At 58.7% G+C, this 20774-nt stretch overlaps 1 protein-coding gene across 3 annotated transcripts; it reads right to left on the bottom strand.

Moving 5' to 3' along the window:
- Positions 1-253: 253 nt before the first annotated feature.
- Positions 254-19539, bottom strand: SMTNL2 (smoothelin like 2). Of its 3 annotated transcripts, none has more exons than XM_036269149.1 (8): positions 19503-19539; positions 11134-11224; positions 10392-10634; positions 9700-9772; positions 8353-8532; positions 7343-7460; positions 6855-7006; positions 254-487 (listed from the first exon to the last, which is right to left on the bottom strand). In XM_036269149.1, the coding sequence occupies exons 2-8, from the start codon at positions 11186-11188 to the stop codon at positions 361-363; spliced, it is 948 nt and encodes a 315-aa protein (XP_036125042.1). In that variant the 5' UTR covers positions 11189-11224; positions 19503-19539; the 3' UTR covers positions 254-360. The 3 variants fall into 3 exon arrangements, with proteins under 3 accessions (XP_036125042.1, XP_036125040.1, XP_036125041.1); XM_036269147.1 differs by lacking the exon at positions 19503-19539 and adding an exon at positions 19071-19469; XM_036269148.1 differs by lacking the exons at positions 10392-10634; positions 19503-19539 and adding an exon at positions 19071-19469.
- Positions 19540-20774: the final 1235 nt, after the last annotated feature.

The following is a 20774-nucleotide window of genomic DNA, read 5'->3' as shown; positions in this document are numbered from 1 at the left end:
ACTTGGTAATCAATGTAACCCTGTGAAACCAAGGGAGCAGATCGACTAGAGGCAAAATTGTGATTTAGCATTCTGGGATCTACGGACAAGCGTTTTTTAAGGAAGGGAATTAGCACCAATTTCTCTCTCTGGTAATTTCCCGTTTCCCCCAAGGCCCTGCGGGGATGAGCGCCGTGGGGGCACAGCTAGGCGGTGCTGCCCGCGGGACGCGGCGGGCAGGGCCGGAGCGCAGTCTCGCACCGCGGGGCCCACGGCGCGCACCCCGGAACGCAGCGCCCCGCGGCCACCGGGACTCGGGGACACAGCGGCCCCACGGTCTCCTCCCGGGCTTGCTGTGCGGCTCTCCGGGCCCACGGAGCTTCACTCAAAGCGGCGCAGGTGGTTGTACAGCGACTGGACGTACGTGAAGACGCACATGGGGTCCGGCCTGCGGCCCATCACCATCATATCCTCCACCTCGATGAGGCGCTCGCAGCTGGCCAGGTTCCTGAAACACAGAGGCCGGGTCAGAGCGACGGTCTCGCCTCCCGCCAGCCCCACGACCAGCACCACACACAGCACTCAGTCTGGAGCTGGGGCTCCCAAGTGCCCCCCACCAGAGAACGCAGATCACCCCAGGGGAACCTGTGGACTCAAACTCCCACGTTCGGAAGCACCAATGCAGCTCATATTCTGATGTACCAAGACCGACATCAATTTTCAGTCTAATTCAATTTCACTAAATTAAACTTCGCCATGAAAGTAAATGTTATTAATTCAGCCTAATTTTACTAAACATTTAAAATTAAATTTAACTTAAAAAATGTCAATGTATATCCGTATATGGAAAATCGGCGTAAGCTATAAAAATAAATGTATGGCAAGTCCTCGGTGAACATCATGGGTCGGTTCTGCGACGTTAGCAAAATGATGTGTCATGAAACCAATTTTACCACAGGCTGGTAACAACAGTTCAGTCCCTACAGAATCTCGGCAACATTATAACCAAACGATGTTGAATGAAATGTTATTCGAGGACCTACTGTCAAAAGAATAAAGTACAAATAAATTCACCCCTACGCCTCCTAAAAGAGTGTTTCTAAAAAATTTCCACCATGACCCATGGTTAGCAAGGGATTTTTCATCACGTTTCAGCCACACTTGTCCATATATGTGGAAATAATGTTTCACAAAAATACTGGCCCTTTCTACTGCTGGTATTTTCTCTAGAGTATTTCATCTTTATTTCTCTTCCCACTTTTTTTTTTTAATGCTGATTACGAGCCACTAAATTAAGTTGACTCCCTGTTGATGGGTTACAACTCAAAGTTTAAAATATTGGCTAAAATCACCTACCCCCCCTTCCCGGGGCCCTGTGCCTCATGCTATGGGAGACACCGGTTTAACTCTGGCCACTGGCGCAGGTGCGGGTGAGAAGTGGGCCTTCCACTGGGTGTAGAGGACCCTGTTCCCTCCGCCATCCCAGCCTGGAGGCGGCGGGAGGCCCCGGCTTCACAGAGGCAGGATGATCAGTATCCATGGCTCCGGCACATGGCACTGTGCATCGCAGCACTGAGTCTTGAGACAACAGCCAACGTCCTCTGCGATGCCAAGCAACACTTCCCAGGGCACCCGATGTGGCTGGCCTGGCGTTAGCAGGCAGAACCAACAGGGCAAAGCAAGCGCACTTGGTCCAGTCACCAGTGTCCTTCCTTCAACGGCTGTGCGTACTTTTGTAGCGCCGGGGGTCCCCGGTCTTCCTCACCCCACTTCACTAAGTGCATCACTGTCAGGGTTCCTGTCCCACCTCCATCCTTACTAGCTACATCATGACTTTGGGCAGGAGACTTCAATTCCCCGTGCCTCGGTTTCCCCATCTGGAATTATAGCCCCTTCACAAGGTGGTGTGAGGACTAATGAGCTGATCCATGCAAACAAGATAGAACAGTGTCTGGCACGTGGAACAAGCTCAATAAACATGGCAGATTAGTACTGTTCTGTTCTGTTCTTATTACTGTGCCTCACTTTAAGCAGCAGAGGGGGTCACTGGGGAGAAGAGGCCCAAATTGGAGATCGAGGTAGCCGAGTGCCAATTCGGGCTCTACCAGTTGCGTCCCCTTTCCGTGCCATTTCCTGGGCAGAAAATCAGCCTCCTGCCTCTGCTCCCCCTCCCAGCGGGCTCCCCCTCTGCTCCTTTTTGGGGAGGCTGTGTGTCTTTGGGTGCTTTGTACCCCAGAGCTGTGACCCCGTACCCGTGGTTCATGCAGCACTACTTTCTACCAGTCCCCCCCCGCTCCTGGGCTTGCATGCTCCAAAGACAAGGACCATGACATTAGCACAGGGCCCTGGTTGGTGGTGCCGGCCTGACGCCAGGCCTTCTATCAGAAACCAAATGTCAAGGCGAAATGGAGACATCTGTCCCAGATCCCATTGCCGCCTCCCCCTTGGTTTGGAGCGGGTGGCCTGTAAGAGAATCCAACAGCTTTGTGGGGTGGCGAGTGGTTTGGCCCAATGAGCGGGCACCTTTGCTCCTCAGGTCGGGCCAGACGGCTCAGTGTCAGGAAAGTCGGCACCCTGACAAGGGTCAAGGTCTGAAAATCCGAGTTCTTCTGAGAGTTCTCCAGACACCTGAGTTCACCTTCCTGAGCTCTCACTTAGCACCGGGTGCCCTCCGCCTCACCTGCAGCCCAGGGCTGCTGTCAGAGGACCTCAGGTGTGTGCGAGCAGATGCCTGTGAGCTTCGGGTATCGCCATGGGCAGCGTGGCCTAAGCAGAACCCCTATTAAATGTGTGTAGCATTAGAACCCGGAACCTCAGCCTCAGAAGAGAACTGAACTATCCTCCAAGCACCATTTTCTCTCTTGATTCTTTACACCTGTTGGTTTCACAAAGCTATTCTCAGGTTAACTTCCCCCCACAGAAGAACCCTGTTGGAAGAGGGTCTTCACATCCATGTCTTCCCCTCAAACTAAATATGCTGGTTCCTTCACTGCCCCCAGAGGGTACCTGGGCCCTTTCTGTTGAGCGAGTTCACATTTCTTTCTTGCCCCCCCCCCCCCCCGTGGCGCACGTCCAAAATCGCTGGCATGTCCCAGGGCTGTCCAACCTGTGCAGGAGAGCAAGCTGACTCCCTCCTTTATTCTAGAAGTTGCGTTGACCCTCAGAGTAACGACATCCCTGTCCAGGCAGCGAGTCTTGGAGGTCAGGGTGGCGATTGGGACCGGCACTAAGGCCTCACCTTGGTGTCACCCTCTACTACCCAGAGAGGTAGTGGTGGGCAAGGGGCCGGCTTCCCCAGCAAACAACCAGGGATCGGACCCCTGCCTCTGGCTCCCACCCCAGCAGTCAAGACGAGACTGCCAGAAGCCGAGGACACCGCTTATGAGATGAGAAAAGGAAAGTAATGATCGGCGACGTCTACAAAACCGTCAAAGCCTTAAATATTAGAGGCCCCAGGTGCCTTTTAAATAAAAAACAAAACAAAACAAAAGTTTTTGGATAGATGATACAAGCTTGTTTTAAATAATTCAAACAACCTGGAACAGTCCAAAGGAGAAAATACAAATCACTCCAAATGTCACTGCACAGCAAGAACCAGAGGGGACATCTGTGCACCAGCCACTTTAAATGAACTTGCTTAGCCCCACACCTTATTTGGGGTTAAAAAAGCTTTAGCGGGGTTTTCTCCTGCCCTGGTCTATTGTGATCTTCAGCCACCACAGGGCTGGCCTGGAAGGGAGACAGGAGAGGGCTCGGAGGGGCTATTTTTATTTATTTAAGCCTTCTCTAAGACCAGGATGCCAGGGCTTCAGCTGGTTTTAGGCAGAGACACATGGACACTACAAATAGCCTGGAAGCCCCTTCTGCACAGGGTAACCCGAGAGCAGGGCACATTCCCCGCAGGGCAAGTGGGAGCCTCAGGCCGCATGTCTGGCTCCACGGGAGATGAGGGGAAAAGGGTGCAGAGGGTCAAGGAGCCATAAAAAGGGCTGGTCCTCCGCTTTCCAAGTCCTGAACACCTGTCCGACAGAGAGGGCTCATCTCGCTGTCAACACTGCATCCGCTCACACGGATTAGGCCACGAGGAATCTCTGGGGCCGTAAATTCGTGGGGGGAGGGGAAGCACCAGCCACTTGCGCTCCGCAGGTCCCGCTGTGTCTCTGTGCTCTGAAGGCACTTGCTCACGGAAGGACCTGGAAACTTTCCCTCCCTGATGTGAGGTGGCCCAGTGTCTGGAGTCCCCTTCCCTGTCCTTCCAAAGGTCGTGCCTTCATCAGAGCCCAGGCTCCTTCCCCCCACCCTGCCTGCTCCCAGTGGCCTTTCTTAGCTCCATCTCGCCGCCTGCATGGCTCCTCAGGGCCTCCAGCAGCCCTGCATGTCTGCCTGGCCGCGGCTGGCAACCTGCAGGATGTCTGTGATGACACTGGTAGACGTATCCTCACGCAGGTGTCTGCGCTTTCTGTCCATCTTCCCTAACCAGCCTATTGTCCACGTAACTGGGTGATCCAAGCTGCTGTCCTCCCAAGAAGCCTTGGGCAGGGGGCCCACCTTCAAGCCCTCTCGGCTAAGTACCCTCGAGATAATCCCCTGATGACTCACTTGGGGAGGCACCTTCCAGGCTCCGAGCAAGCTCCCCACGCAGGCTTGCTGTGAGTGCCCCTCCTGGCCCCCTCGAGTCAGCAGAAAAACAAGAATGCATTTCGGGGGCCTGGCAGACCATCCTCCTCTCCCCAGCCAGGAGCAGACTCAGGCCACAGGGAAGCCGGGCCAAGTTTTTTACCCCCGCTGTCTGCTCTGGGGAGAAGGGAGGCAAAACCTGGAGCAGCCTCCACCATTGCTCCCCCGGGCTGGGAACAGAAGAAACATCTGTTTGGAGTCTGGAGGCTCCGCGCTCAAACCTCATGCTGGGAAAGCGTAGCCCCAAATCGCTCTGGCTCTGGCTGCCAAGGGAAGCTGTGTTCCCTGCAAGCCGGGGTGCAGGGCCACCACCCCGTGACCCGGGGCCTCCCTCCGCCTGCCACAGGGCCAGGGCTGAGGGCCAGCAAGGCAGCCAGGGCATGAGCTGGCACCACCTGGCCCACTGGACTGGATGGAAAACTGTAAGTGACATGTGACCTCCCACAGATGGGGTGGGTCTTGGGGTACCCACATCAGAGACCCGGCCCTGCGGACTCGGAGAGTCTGGTTTCCAACTGTCCCCGTGCCTAGGCTTCAGGCAGCTGGGCCTCATCCTCGGGAGGCAGCCCCCTCCCCAACATCGTGCACTTGGCCCTGCTTCACCATTGTCTGGATCCAGTTGCATTACACACTCCGTCCAAAGCTGTTTCTGCAATTAGGATGACAGCCGATCCCAAGCAGCCAAGAAAGAGAAGGCTTTTTAAGTACACAAGGCGTTCTTATGACCCCAAGGGGACCGAGAGTCCAAGCGCGTCATCCGAGACAACACAACAGAGGCAATGCTCGTGTTCCAACAGCTCGGGCCAAGGAGCCGGGAGCCAGGCCTCCACTGTGCCCCCAGAGCTGCTGCTCGGAGGGGCAGCCGCCTCGGCTCAGGTGAGCCCTTCAGTCCCAGGTGCGGGTCTCGTCACCTGCTGGCTCCTGGCTCAGGCTCCTTCCCTGGCCAGGCTTCAGTGGGTGCAGGGAGCTGGGAGGTAGGGCAGGGAATGCAGTGAGGAGGCCGGGCAAGGCTTGGGGTGAGGACTCCTCCAACTCCACAAGCACAGGAGAGAACCTCCTAACGTGGGCCCTGGGCACGCAGACCAGAAACGAAGCAGAGGCTTAAGTCACTGGCACAAAGTCAGGTGGGCAAGCTGGAGGGGATGAGGAGTTCCCTCCAGGAAACTGCTGTGGGGAGGCCTTCCTCCCCTCAACTCCACAAGGCTGAGTGTCAGGCGGCCCTGAACACACTCATTTGTGGCCACATGCTCTGGGGCCTCGCCGGGTGCAGCGATGGCTGTCCTGCCCTCTACCCGTGTTCAGCCAACAGGAAGCCCTGCCGTGGGGGAGGGGGAGAGCAGAGTCTTAATCCCCTCAGCTCCCTCCCTGCCAGTCACTGAGCTGGTCACACCCACTGCCCCAGAGCATAGCTCCTACCGCCAGCCCTCTGCACACAGCTGTGCTCCCCTGTGCCCATAACTGCAGGCTGAGTAGCCAGAGGGCCCTGCACTGCACCTGGCTCCACTCCCTCACTCCTGCCCACACCTTTGTAAGGAGTCCATCATGGCTCCGTGGGAATGCACTCCCCAGAACCCTGGCAGATACACCCCACTTCGCCCTGCTCCTGCCGCTCTGGGGCTGCCCTCAGACAATAACCAAATCCCCAGCTGACCTCCCGAGAGCGCCCTGATCCCCAAACCGCCCCCACCCCACCACCCGATGAGCGGGCCTGAAGAGGGCAGGCGATTTCATGTGAAACACTAGAACAATGTTCAGGGAAGCCAAATCTACTTATTGGAGAAGTTTTTTAAATGTCCCCCAGGCAGACATTATTGAATTTCCTGCTGTCAGCAGCTGTGGCTCTCCCAGGCAACCGCATCTCTCCACCAGCCCAGGGAGGACAGACGCAGCGCTCTGGGGGACCTCGTCCCACTGCCCATCACACCCTGTCTGTGGCTGTCCGCCAGAGGCCAGCCACCCAGCAGAGAGGGCAGGTGCATGGAGGAGAGAGCCCAGCTCCACGAACAAGTGCTGGGGGACCAGGAGGATCCCTAGCCCAGGACTGTCTCCCATCCACACAGGGGAGAGCAGACTGAATGGCCTCCGTGGCCCTGAGGATGACGGCGCCACACGCTGCCCGCCCCTGGGCTCCAGCCAGGCAGAAGTGGGCTCTGGGGCTGGGCCAGGGCTGGCAGCCAGTGCCACTGCCCTGTACTCACTCAGCCATGGTGAAGGCCAGCTCAAAGTTCTTCTGCCGCTGCGTGGGGCTCAGGGCGCTGTAGTCAAAGGCGTCGGGGAAGAATGAATGCACCAGGGCACAGAAGGCCATCCCGTCACTCCAGCTGGAGGAGAAGTTCTGCAGGTCCACGTGCTGCAAGGAAGCCACGGTCCATGAAGGCAGGGGAGGGGTGCCTGGCCCCATCTCAGCTCCCCGACCCAGATTCTCCCAGCCCCTCCCCATAATCCCCCATCTACTCAGCTCAGCCGCAGCCATCAACCATAGTCACCAGACCTCACCCCATGAGGGGCACTAGACCAGTCTGCTTGGGTCCAGACACGAGACTCCTGGGATTGGCTAGGGGCTGACCAGGTAGCTCCTACCCTCCACCCCCACCTAGGGTTCTTACCCTGGCCAGGGGAACAAAAGTGGAGGGGGGGCAATGCTTAGTTAGGCCTCTGGTCGGGCCGGGGGGAACCCTGGGCTCACCTGGTAGCCAAGAGTCTTGTTGCGACACCACTCGAGCAGGATCTGCTTGATGCTGCTGGCGCTGGCCACCCCGAAGCTCTGGGACCGCTTGAGCTTGGCCCGGGCCTCGCCCCGCCCCCTGTGGAGAGAGTGCAGGCCTGCCGTGGGGCCAGCCCTCAGCTGCCACCTCCTCTGAGAAGCAGGGGCGCCCCCAGCCACCCCCACACCATGGGGAAGATGGCCCATCTGCTCTAGTCACCCCGGGCAGACGTCCTGTCAGGACACAGCCTCCCTCACCCCCGTGCCCACGTCCAGGACCCCAGACCAGCTACACAGTCGCCCTTGGTGGTATCTGGCAGGACCACCCCATTCCCACCCTCCAGGCATCCTTTGGAACCCCTTAACCCCTATTGTACCCCTCCTTGAGCCTCCCTCTTTCCTAGCATAGCAGGATGGTTTCCCCTCTGGGCCCCAAGGACACTCTCTAACAGCCAAGACGAGGTTGTCTGGGCCACTGGGAAGGCGCTCTGCTCTGTCCCCCTCACTTGAGTCGGAGCCTCGGGAGCCAGCACTAGGGTCCTTTCATCACCACAGGCCTGGTGTCACTACCAGCACTGACAGGTGCTGATACACGTGCAAGAGGGAACCCCAGCTCCAATGGGAGGGTTTGAGGCAGGACAGTGGGCGGTTGGGCACTCGGGTCCTGGGTGTCACTTCCTAGCTCCTGCTGGGAATCCCCACCGACTGCCCTCCTGGTCTTCCAGTCACTCCCGGAGACCAAAGGGCCACGGCTCACAAGGAACTTGGGTGCAAAAACAGCCCGGGGGCCCCCCTGGGCACTGGGCAGAGGACGACCCTCATCAGGCCCTGCCTGGCTCCCTAACCCAGCCCACCCTGTGGCTCAGCCTCCACCTGTGGAAGGAGCCCCGGGGACCAGCACAGGGCAGCATCCCTGGGCCGTGCGTCCTGGACCCGTCGGGGGCGGGGCCTACTCAGGGGGCGGGGCCTGGTTTGAGGATGAGTGCTCGTACTTGCCCACTGTATCCTGCTCCCACTTCTCAAACAAGGCCTTCCGGGCCTGCGCACTGGAGGTCCGGGGCAGCGTCTGCGACCTCACCAGCTCCCTGCGGCTCTCCCCGGGGCGATGGGCCTGAGTGGAGGCTGGCAGCTGTGAGGGTGGGGACGACTGGGGCGGGGTCACCAGAGGTGGGCTGAGGACAGAACCAGAGTCAGAAGTGTAGGTCCAGCCATCACCAGCCCACACAGGCCCTGGGCTCCTCCCCACCGAGTGTGAAATGAGGCAGGAAGGGGGCTTGGTGGCAGGCGGAGGAAGAAAGCCACCTGCTCCGAGCTCTGACCGGTTAGGCAGGTTTTCTGAACTGAGCTGCTGTCTGAAGCAGGCCTGGCCAGCACCCCAGCTCGGGAAGGGAGCAAGGGCCCCCCGCTGGGTGTGGGTGTCCTGCCGTGCCCGAGGCAGGCGGGGGACATCCTCTCAGGCAGGAGGGGCACCAGAACCAGTCCCACCAGAACCAGACTCCCCTCCCCCACCACCAGATAAGCCCCCCTTTGTTTCCCCCTGGAACAGTTTGCCAGAAAGTCACAATTCTTTTATTATTAAAAGAAACAAGAAAGCCAAGCCAGTTCCCCATCCCCATCTCCAATCATAGTCCAGCTGGCCAGGGGTCCAGGGGGTCACCCACATGCCTGGGGGAAGCGTGTAGCACACCCTTTGGCCTGTCCAGGCACCTCCACAGCCCAGAGGCAGGAAGTGCCAGGCTCTGAGGGACCCTAGCAGGACAGATGGATGGATAGAAAGTAGAGATCCTCCTAACCTCCTTCCAGGGGGACGGAAGCACCCCTCCCAACCTTCTGACAGACTTGCTTTAAAGGGTCCATAGAGAAACCAGCCCATAGCCCTATTTCTCCAAACAAAACTCTCCACTGCCCGGCCGGTGTGGCTCAGTGGCTGAGCGTTGACCCATGTACCAAGAGGTCGCCGGTTCAATTCCCAGTCAGGGCACATGCCCAGGTTGTGGGCCCGATCCCCAGTGGGGGACATGCAGGAGGTGGTCAATCGATGTTCTCTCTCATCGATGCTTCTATCTCTCTCTCCCTCTCCCTTCCTCTCTCTAAAAACAATACAGGAAAAAAGGAAAACTCTCCACCAAACCCCACTGCCTCATTTCCCCTGCTTTGATCCTACCCAGCAACCCTGCTGCCCTGGTTCTCCAGAGGCAACAAGCCCGGGAGTGTGCCTCCCCCTGGAGTGCACAGGGGGCTCCTTGCAGGTGGCCTGGGCACCCTGGGTCCAAGGCAAAGCCCAGGTGACACCTAGGGAGCAATGACCCCACCCACCAGAAACATGGGCCCCAACTCACCTGTCATGGTTCCTGCCTGCTGTCACTGCCCCATAGCCAGAGCCCAACAAAGACCGCGGGAGAGAAGTCTTCTCTGCAGGACAGAGGGAGGGAGAGAGAGAACCACCCCCCGTCTCAGGGAGGACCAGCCCCTGCCTGTCGCCCTCAGCTGCCGCGGCCCTGCACGGTCTGCCCAGCGTCACCCCATGGACTGGGCTATGCTGGTCCCTCCTCAGCCAACAGCTGAGAAGAAAGGAGGCTGGGAACATAAGCAATGACATAAAAGGTCTGTTAAAGTGTCCCTACCTGCTGTTGAGAGCACAGGGCCCAGAGCCCCCTGTGCTGTGTCCAGCGAACATTAGGTTCCTGAACCCTCATTTTGGAAGCCCACAGGGCCCCACCCCAGGTCTACCACTGAGGCCTGACCACAGGCCCAAGTCAGGCCTGGAGGGGACTATGCCAAAATGGGCCACCTTCCAGCCACAGCCTCAACCTGCAGTAAGAGCCTCGGCTGTCACCTGCAAAGGGCGTTGCTATTTCATGGCGTCTCTGGGTCCCACTGGAGGGTGCGGTGGGCTGGAGGAGGGAGTCACAGTGACAGGCAGGGGAGCTGGGGCTTGGCCCCATATTTTCTGAGTCTCTGGCTAAACACCCCAGCCCCTGCCCACCCTCCCGCACCAGAGTTGGGGTCAGCCCCAAACCCCAGCTCCTACCACTGGGGCTGGGAGACCAGGATGTGGGTGCCTCACTGGGGCTCAAGCTGAGCGCCCCCAGGATGGCAGCCGACGTGGGCGACAGAGCTGTGGCTGAGGTCTCTCCAGAGAACCTCTCAGAGACCCGCGTGACGGCCGTGACCGGCTGGTGGGGCAGCCCCAAGGAGAGGCTCATGGGGCGAGGCTTGGGGAGCTCAGGTGCCGAGAAGGTCTGGGCAGCGTCAGGGGGTCCATCACCTGGACCTGGAACATGTGACAAGAGGGGTTGGTAGTGTCAGCTATGGCATCACCGGGGCCTCAGGCGCCCCAGGGCTCCAGCCTCTCTGGACCCTCCTCCCACCTCCTCCAGGAAGGCCTCCTTGACCACTCCAGCCTCCCTGGCCTCCCCGTAATGGGAACTTTTCACTGCTCCGCTCCAATCCCCTCACAGCCAGGTCAACGAACACTAGGTGACCTGTTGGTCCACTCTCCACCCTGTTCAGGCTTGGACAACGCTTCAGCCCCTGCTTGCATTCTTCCAGAAACAGGCAAGCTCACCACCTTCCAAGATCTCCCATGTCCTTCTGTGTTGAAATCTACTTCACCCCGAATGAGGCTGGCTGCTCTCCTGGCAGCCTCTCCGTGGGTTGGGGTTTAGGCTCAAGTCCCCTCACCCAGCGAAGGGACGGCCTGGCACAGATGCATGGCCGCCAAGGCCCTGGCCCGAGCTTCCCATCCGCCTGCTTCTGCAGCTGGCCCCTACCTGCCCCTGGCTGGTGCCCGTTCTCGATGATGCCCAAGTTCGAGGTCCTTCTCATCTCCGACTCGCTGGCTTCATCCTGATGCTCCACACTCTGCAGAGACACAAACACCATAAAGGCCCGTCGGCCAGGGCTGGCTGTCCACCCCCAAAACACTCCCCAAAGCCCCTCTGGCAGGGCAAACAACATTCACAGGTGAGAGAAAGACACCCCCCAGGACAAACCCTGATGGGCCAAAGATACACAGCAAGTCGGGGCAGCCCCAGCCCCAGCTCTCGAGCCCCTGGGATCCTATGAGGCAAACACCGCCTCCACTGGGCTCATCTCAGAACCCCAAAACACTAGGGACAAAGGTCACGGCACAGGGTTCCAAAGGAGTGCGTGTGGGAGACGGCCCCACCCCCATTCCAGGCTGGACCCGATGACTGGGGTCGGCAGAGTCCGGCTCTGGCTCACCCAGCGGGGCGGCTGGGCGGCTGCCTGTGCATGGGCAGCCAAGGTGCAGAAACATACATAAGTTTCTGGGCCAACAGTGGGCACCGGAGCCCTCCTGCTGAAGCCTTTTCATTGGATGCAGGGTCACAAGGTGTGCCCAGATGTCCAGGGCACGGGGGACTGACTGGCCCCACTGCAGCCCCTCCATCCACTCCACGCCGCAGCAGTCAGAGGGGGGCGCAGAGGGAGAGCCTGGCGTCCCGCTGGGCCGCCGGCCGCCAGGTGCCCGGGGTTAGGTCACACCCCCTCTGAGTCCCAGTTAATTTGCTTGAAATATGGGAATAGGCTCTGCAAGTGCCACTTGAGCATCTACCAAGTGTCAGGCCCCTTCTCTGGGCATGCCGCGTATACCAAGTAGCTCTGTCCTCCCAGGTAGGTGCCACCAGCCCCATTTTACAGACGGGACCCGAGGGCCAGAAAGGGGATGTACACAGTCCAGGGCTCCACAGTGAGAAACAGCCCAAGATTTGTAGCCAGGAAGGACATGCTCCTCAACTATGGTCCTGTGAGGGGGTGTGGAGGGCTCAGAGCGTCTATAAGGCTGCTGGGGTCTGCTGGCAAGAGGGGGCCCAAGGCAGACCCCTACTAGGGGTTCCACTAAGAACTCACAATGGATGGCTTGAGAGGTTGGCTGTCTCTCTCCCTAGATGCCTCCGGGCTGGTCCCCTTGCCTACACGTTTCCCAGGTGACCAAAGCCCATCCCTAGACCCCAGATGGCTCAGCTGCTCCTGCAACCAGTGCAGGAGGGGCTACCCTGCCATGGAGGAATCAATCTGGGGAGGAGCCAGGATGGTGAGCAGACCGCCGAGGCAGCATGAGGGTGTGTGCCAAAGACAGACTTCGTCCAGCCCAGCAGGTCAGGGAGGGCTTCCTAGAGACAGGGGTGCCTGAGCCAAGTCTAGAGTAAGCCAGGTGGACAAGGGGGGCGCCATTTCCAGCGGAGTGCCTAGCATTCACAAAAGCAGACAGACATCAAGGCACAAAGCATTCTGACCCATGGCTGTGGAAGCCGCACGCAGCCCAAGGTGCAGCCCACGAACTTGGCCTTGACTCCTTAAACAAGAAAGAGCTGAACAGCATCATCTCTGTATTTTAGGAACATCCTTTAGAAGCCAGGAAGAGAGTGGCATGCAGGGGAAACCAGATGGCCGGCCACCTCACTAGTCCCAGGTGGGGACAGGGGGAGGGGGGAGGGGGCAGTGGGACAGCGAAGGGCAAGAGGGACTCAGAGCTTCGGGGAGAGTGAGTGGATGTGGAGAGAACAGGATGCCACTCCTCCAAGCCGGGCTTCAGGCTTGAGTGACATGGCCAGGAAGGGAGGGGACGTTGGTGGAGAAACAAGAACTGTAGCTTTGGGACATGACAAGGGTAAGGTGCCCTGGGACATCGGGGAGCTCAGGTCAGGAGGTAGCTGGATATTTGAGGGTGTGGTTTAGGAAGAAGGGCAGACAAGATGAAGCAACAGGAGTCTTAAATCCAGAGCAGAGGAAGAGCTGGCTTGGGGCTGATGGGGCCAAGGATGAGGCACCACACTGGACGGGCGGAAGAGATGTCTGAGAATGAGCAGGAGCAGCCAGGCGAGTAGGAAGAAAACCAGAAGAACGTGGAGAGGCAAGTGGAAGTGTATCAGGAAGTCAGGTGTGTCAGCAGCATCCAAAGGTGGCCCCAGGTCAAGGAAAAGAAGGTCAAGATGAGAACTAAAAAGCATCCACTGGGTTCAGCAAAAAAGAGGTCACTGGTGATGGTTAAATCAGTGGGGTAGGCACAGGGCATGGCCTGGGGGAGAATGGAGACCACGCAGTAACTTCAGCCATGAGAAGAGAGGGGCAAAGTGGTCTGAGGGGTCCTTGCAGAGGGAAGGGATAGGACATTTATAGGCTGAGAAAGGCTCCAGCAGGGTGAGGGGACCCTCTGCAGGGTCACTGAGGAGGTGAGAGAGGACAGGACTCAGAGCCTGGCCTTGGAGAGAAGGTGACCCTTCAACTTCTGATTCAGGAGGGGGAGGGGCCAGGCCTATTCCAAGGGATGATGGAGAAGGTGGGGGTGTGTCTCCTGGCACCCCAGCATGGGCAGGGCACCCCTAGAGCCACACCACCGCTAACTTAAAGCCAACTCAGCAGGAGATGGAGAAACAGCCAGTCCATCCTGAACCCCAGCCCCCACCTATCACCAGGCTCCACCCAGCTCTTGGGTGGCCATGTCCCCCCACCCACCCTGCTCTGGTCCAACAGGTTCCAAAGGTCCACGCAGGGGCTTGGAGAGACAGGCTGGAAACCATTTGCCCAGGAGTGTGGGTCTCTATGGGGGGCACCCCCACAGCCACCTGCCCCTGCATGTTGCAGGCCCACGCCCCCCCCCCATGCTCCAGGGGACCGGATGTCACAACCAGAAGGGAAGGAGGTTCTGGATCAGCTGGGTTCCTGCCAAGGGGTCTCAGCAAAGCTGAGGGGAAGGGAACAGGGTGAACTCATACTGGGAAGACCTGGATGGGGGCTGAGCCTGGCCTCCCAGGCCCCGCTGCCCGTAACTCCCCATCCCTGTGAGCGGAGCCAGTCCTCACCCGAGGAAAAAATTCTGCCCACACCCCCAGCCAAGGGGCCTTCGGAGACAACCCTCCAACCCACGTACACACCAGCCCAGGGTGGAGAGGTCACCCCTGACCTCACTCCTAGACTGGAGGCACTAGCAGAGTCAAGGTTTGGGAGTCAGGTCTCCTACCCCAACTCAGGGCTCTGCCCACAAAGTACTCTGGCCTTCCAGAGGACAGAGAGGACAACTGAAGACAAACGTGTGTGCCAGGACCTAGGGCTGGGTGAGCCATCTTAGTCAGACGAGGGGGAAATGTGTAAGTGGGGTAACCACCCTGGCAGGACCTGAGCCAAAGAGCCAAGCTGGGCTACAGCGAGCATTTCTCCTTGTCCCCAAGCCCACCCGAGGAGGCCTCTGCTCATTCTTCCGTGGTCTTCCTTGGGGGAGGGGCAGCCTGCCTGGGCCCCAGGGAGGGGAACTCTGTGTGCAGGGTAGAAATCACTGGAGAGCCCGGAAGACAGAAACTGGTCCTGCTGGGCTGGCTTGAGCACCTCCAAGCTTTCTTTTCTTTTAAGAAGGGCAGGCTTGCCTGGCCGGTGTGGCTCAGTGGTTGAGCGTCAACCCAAGCACCAAGGTGTCACTGGTTCGATTCCTGGTCAGGGCACGTGCCCAGGTTGTGGGCCAAATCCCCAGTGGGGGGCATGCAGGAGGCGGCTAATGGATGTTCTCTCTCATCAATGTTTCTATCTTTCTCTCCCCTTCCCTAACTCTCTAAAAATCAAAACATATATTTAAAAAAAAACTAAGAAGAGGAGGCTGCCTGTGAGGGAGCCCGGGCCTGGGAATGTTAGAGGGATAGGCGGGGATGCAGAAAGTCTGACTTCGGAGGACCTCTGCCTGGGGATGTTTTCACACACTTCTGTGAGAGCAGGGTATTTCAGGCACTCTCGGTGCTGCGTGGTCCCACGCAGGCTCCTGTGTGGACATAGCAGCCCACGCGCATGCCCAGCCCAGCCCACATAGGGCCAGAACCCCATCGTAAGCCAGTTAACAGGGCTGCCCTGCTCTCTTCCTGGTTCACACCATGATTTTAAAGACTCGATTCAAACTTCTCCCAAAGCATTTAACTCCCTTATCACACAGTGTGTCTGGGAAAGGAAGGCAGATAAGACGAGTCTGGTTTCTTTCATGGTCAGGCCTGACACCTCGCTCCTGGCGTAGTTCCTAAGGGACTCCTCTACTTCGGCCTTGGGGACCCAGTGGCTCCAGCTCAGCCAAGAGGACATTTCCAGGGCACAACAGTGGCCCGGCCTCCAGGGCCTGGCCTGGCCTCAGGCTGCTATCATCCACCGGAGGCCCCCGGCCAGCTCCCTCTGCCCACCAGACCACAGCTGTGGCTCTATGGACACTTTGTGAACACTCTGGGCTGATTATAACCACCCACCCCGCTCAGTGCGAGAGGTCCAGCTGGGCTGGGCCAATCCCCTTATTTAGATACAAGAACACTGAGGTCGAGCTGGGAGGAGATATCCCCAAGGCCTCACAGAAAATGCCCCCAAACAAGTTCTGTCCGCTCCAGGGACTCAGGCCTCCTACAGGGAGTTCTCCCTGGTTACTCCCACCCCACTGCCCTGCCCTCTCCCTCCTCCTGGAGCCTCCCTGCTGCTCTTCTCTCTTCTCACTACCTGGCTCTCATCAGACCTGTACAAGCCAGATAAGCAAGGTCCTTAGCAAGGTCAAGGTTTGTGTACTCAGAGTTCAGGGTACATTTACATGATGAGTATGATGACCCACCTCCACCCCCTATAGTCCCCACTTTAAAACAGCAAGATGCAAAAGGGTCTCCTAATCTCATTGCTTGTTACAGAGAGGCGGTATTATACCAGCCTCAACAATGCCTGACCACGGCTACCACTGGCTACAGTGTGCGAATGAGACCCTCACACGCAGAACCCACCTGCGACAGAGACAGTGTGAAAGGCCAGAAAAGCAGCAGCCCCTGCACCCAGCCACGACACTGTCCAGTCTTGCCCTGGAGCCCTGGTTCCCTGTTCATGACCAAGTGCCCAGTAACACACTGCTGGTCACAGCACATGAACGGGAACATGTGGATGGCCAGAAACTGACTGGGAGCCTGTGTCAGGGCTTCTGAGAGGTAGGCTGCAAGGGAAGTGGGGACCAGTGCTTCCAGTCTGATGGGGGGAAGCTGCTGCAGGCCCAGGGAGCCATGCTCAGAGGGCTGCAGAGCCTCTGACCCCACTGGAGGCCCTGGCTATCCTCTACCCACAGACTCAGCTATGCTTGCTGTTCCACCTCATCTCAGGCCTTTCTGAAGTCCACAACCTACTCCCCACCCACGTTTCCATCCTCTCCCCCGCATCCCGGCCGCTGCAGCACCCCTGCTGACTCCCAACAATGGAGAAGGCTCCCCTCTCTCCACGTCTAAGGGTGGGTTCTCCAGGGCCTCCTAGCTCCCTGGCAGCTCCATGCACAAGGACACGCAGGGGCTGCAGCACGTGGTGTGGCGCGTGCGTGGCCGAGGTGCTGCGCCTGGCCCACCTGCTGGGGTGCACTGTGGCCAAGCTGCAGCATGACAAACTGTGGCTGCTGACACAGTGCTGGAGGCTGAGCCTCTGCCCAGGGCTCCTGCCCACCCCCTCCTTCTGCACAACTGAAGACCTCACCCACCCTAGGGCTTCAACTACCAGCTCTGCCCTGGAATCTCCTTAACTTGTGGCCTTGACCACTCTCGGTGCAACAGATTGGTGACTCCACCTGCTCTGGGACAGCTTCACCCTGGAAGTCCCACAGCCCCTCACACTTGGCATGACCCACCAGATCTGTGACCCAGGAGGACCTCAGGCGAGCTCCTCCCTCTGCCTCCCTACTATTCAGACTATCTCACCCCGCTGATTCTCCCCCCGAGATCCCTCTCTAAGGCAACCCTAGCTCTCCATCATCACCTATGCCCCAGCTATGACTGTCCTCTCTCCTTGGGCCTTCATAATTAAGCTAGCCTGTCTCCAGCCACCCTCCAACCCTCCATTCATCCTTGAGGGAGCTTGCCAGATACAAGGAGGACCTCGTCCCTTCCCTGCCCAGTGTCCCTCACCCACCACCCCCATAACTGAGAGGACTAGTTCACCTCAGGTTATTATGACCAACTCCCACTGAAAAAGTTGGATGACTGGAGAGAATCCTCTCACATATGTATGTGTATGCATGTGCATATACATTGCTTCCATGAGCAGACAAATAGCATATGCATGTTAAAATAAAACCTCAAGCCCGACCAGTGTGGCTCCCATGAACTCAGAGGTTCTGGTTCCATTCCCAGTCAGGGCACATGCCTGCGTTGTGGGCTCCATCCCCAGTTGGGGGCATGCAGGAGGCAGCCAATCAATGTTTCTCTCTCACATCGATGTTTCTATCTCTCTCTGCCTTCCTCTCTCTCTAAAATATATATATACATATATTAAATAATAATAAAAATATAAAACCTCAGAAATAGTCGATGACACAGTTTATTAGGCGCATGTGAGCCTACAGTGGTAACTTTATACCATGGACATGTAGTGTGTCACACTCAAAGGACAGAATTAAATGTATTCATATTTCCAGACACTTCATATGGAGCACTGGGACACGCAGGGGCTCTGCCACCAGCACATGCTGAAGTACCTCTCATGCCCCAGGGACAAAGCCCAGATCCCTTGCCCAACATCCAGGGGGCCTTCAAACTTGCCCCTCCACTCTCATACCCACCAGGCTCCCCTCTGGCCAGAGAGTCCTTTTAGTTTTTCAGGGGATGCATGCACAGCCCCCCAGAGCACCCCCATCTACACCAGCAGCAGCAAGCCCTGCGCCTTCAGCACAAAGCCTTCCTGGACACCCACTGGGAAGGGATGATTGTGTTTGGAGCAGAACATCTGTTCTGGCTGCCTGCACTGTTGGTACTGCTCTGTCTGGAGCCATCTTCCACCTGGTCAGGGACCTCCAGGGGCAAGGGCTAATCTGATCCCCTCCCCCTAGCCCCTTGAGGTGTAGCCCCGCCCACACAAGAGACCTGAGTGCGCGATGGACTGAACCAAGGAGGGGCAGCAGGTGCAGACTACTCACACCCAGACCCTGGAAACCCAACCCAAGAGCACATGTCTGAGCAGGGCGAAAAAACCTCACCTAAGGGCCACCGCACACCCCATGGAAACAATTCTAAACCGGCCACCCAAGAGGCCCCACGCTCAGGGTAGTGACTGGTCCACAACTGCTTCCGCCCCACCCCCACGCGGTGTGGGCCTCTGGCCAGTCACTGAGCTCAGGAATTTAGACACTGCTCAAGGCTGGTTTCTCCATCTCTCCCTTCACGGTAAGGGATTTGACCCCTGCAGTGCGATTCTCAAACACCGCTGCCAGCCTGCACCCGACCAGATTGCGTCCTCCCCTCCCCCCACAACGGGGCTTGAGTTCTAAATCTGGGTTAATCAATAACGAAACGGTCAGGCCTCAGTGAAGCGGCAACGCGGGGGGTGAAGTGAATGGAGGTAGGGGAACAGGGGATGCTGACCATTCCAACATGCCGGCGAGGCCTCGGGCCGTGTAGCCAGGTCAGGGGCCAGACCTCAGCGCCCAAGCCCTTAGTGTCACCGGACAGCGAGGAGAGGGAGACAGAACTTGGGGCAAACAAGGACCGGCTCCAAAGAAGGGAGGGGGCCTGAGACAGGTGCAGCAGGCCGCCCAAGATAGTGCTTTTCGGCCTTCTCCAACTCCGGAGTGGCGACCGAACTCCCACCACCAAGTCCTCGCGGCCAGTGGAGGCACACCCCCAGCCCCACAGACTGCACACACTCGGGACGGCTGGGCGACACCTGCAGCCCCACTCCCCCGGCGCACACGCACGCGCTTCCTGAGGCTCACCTGGCCACGGCCCGAAAGCGAGAAGGTGGCGTGGCTGGCGAAGCGTGCGGAGCCCAGGCGGGGCGCGTGGTCTGGGACGCTTGGCGCCAGCGGAGGGCTGGGCGTGCCTGGGGTGCCGGGCGCGGGGGACAGCCCGGTCGCCAAGCCCAGTGCCTCCACCTGGCGCGTCAAGCGCTCGAGCTGCGCCTGCAGCCGCTGGTTGTCGCGCTGCAGCTCCGCTACGGTGCGCGCCAGCGGGCCGGCCAGGCGCAGCGCATCGGCCACGCGCCGCTCCACGCCGCGCTGCAGCCCCTGCATGTCCTCGTGCAGCGCGCGCACCGCACCCTCCAGCGCCGCCTCGTAGCGGCCCAGCGCCTCGTGCACCGCGCGCGCCTCCGCGGCATCGGGGGCCGGCTCCATGACCGAGCGGGGTGCGCAGGGCTGAGAACGAACCTTGAAGCGAGAGAAGCCAAGCTCCGCAGCTCTCAGTCGCGACTGGCAGTGGAGAGCTGAGCTCGCTGGAGGGGCAGTAGGAGGGGCGGGGGGGAGGGCGGGGCGGACCCCGGGAGCCTGGGGACTGGGCGCCGTGCGGGGGCGGGGCCTCGGGGGCGGGGCCGGGGCCGCCTCCTGGCCGCCCCAGCCCCTGGAAACCCTCGGGATTGTGCGGGGTGAGGGCCCCCAAAGACACCATGGAAGAGCTCGCCCCGCCTCTCTGCTCCCTTGGTGCGAGTCGAGGGGGAAGTGCTCAGTTTGAGCCCCCCCTTCAGCGGCGGCGTGAGGCCTGGGAGAGGGGCTTGGGTCCACCAGAAGGCCTTGCCCTCCCAAGTGGACTTGACTTTGGAAACCACACACGAGGCTCATGCTTTCCGTGGGCGTTCTCACCCCCAGGTCCCTGGTCCTATTGGGGGTGGGGGCTTCCCCACTTCTCAGGGAGGCCTGAGAGCAGCAGGCCCCCCCTGTCCCTCACCCTGTGCCGGGCACTGCCCTCTCTACTACAGGGACACGGCTTTCACGAGCACATACTCACTTGTGGGACCTTTCTCTGAATTTTTTTTTTTTTTTTTTTTTTTGCACCTGTTATAAGACCTAAAAGAGAAAAAGACGAGTGGTGAGATTCCCTCACTGTCCCTCCCCTCGCAGCCCCACTCTAGCATGATCTTTGTGCGGTTCTGCCAGTGGTCAGTAGGGCTCCAGGCTCACCAGGGGGCTACTGTCAGGAGATCAGGAGAGGCTAAGGTCAGTCAAAGGGAAAGGTGTGCTTAGGACCTAATCTCCACATCCTGGGAGGGGCGACTGTGGAACTAATCACCCCCTCCCACCACCAGAGTCTCAGTCACAGGCCAGGGCTCCCACATCTCTTCCCTCTCAATGGTCCTTTTATGCCTGAACCCAGATATTCCTCACTTCCAACACCCCACCCCCAACCATCACCAGAAAGGGAGGCATGGAAGTGTTCCCATAGGGTGATGGGTACAGATATGTAAATGTCCGTGTATATTGGAACACTGTAAAACTGATTTCAAATGTAAATGGGAACATCCCATCCTTGTCTGTGCAAAAAACCTTTCCTGATTAGCCTTCTCCTGCTGAGGCCTGGCCCACCTGAGGGAGACCCAGTAGCTAAGTGAGCACAGCCAGATGACCCCAGGAATGAGAGAGCTGAAAGGCTTGTTCCTGTTGCATTGGGCTCCCAAAACTGTGTGGAGCCTCGACTGGCCTGCACTG

Source organism: Molossus molossus, unplaced genomic scaffold (genome assembly GCF_014108415.1).
Source record: "Molossus molossus isolate mMolMol1 unplaced genomic scaffold, mMolMol1.p scaffold_m16_p_19, whole genome shotgun sequence".
NCBI classification, from domain to species: Eukaryota; Metazoa; Chordata; class Mammalia; order Chiroptera; family Molossidae; genus Molossus; species Molossus molossus.
Note: the sequence above shows the minus strand (reverse complement) of the source record. Positions and strands in the feature narration are given on the sequence as shown.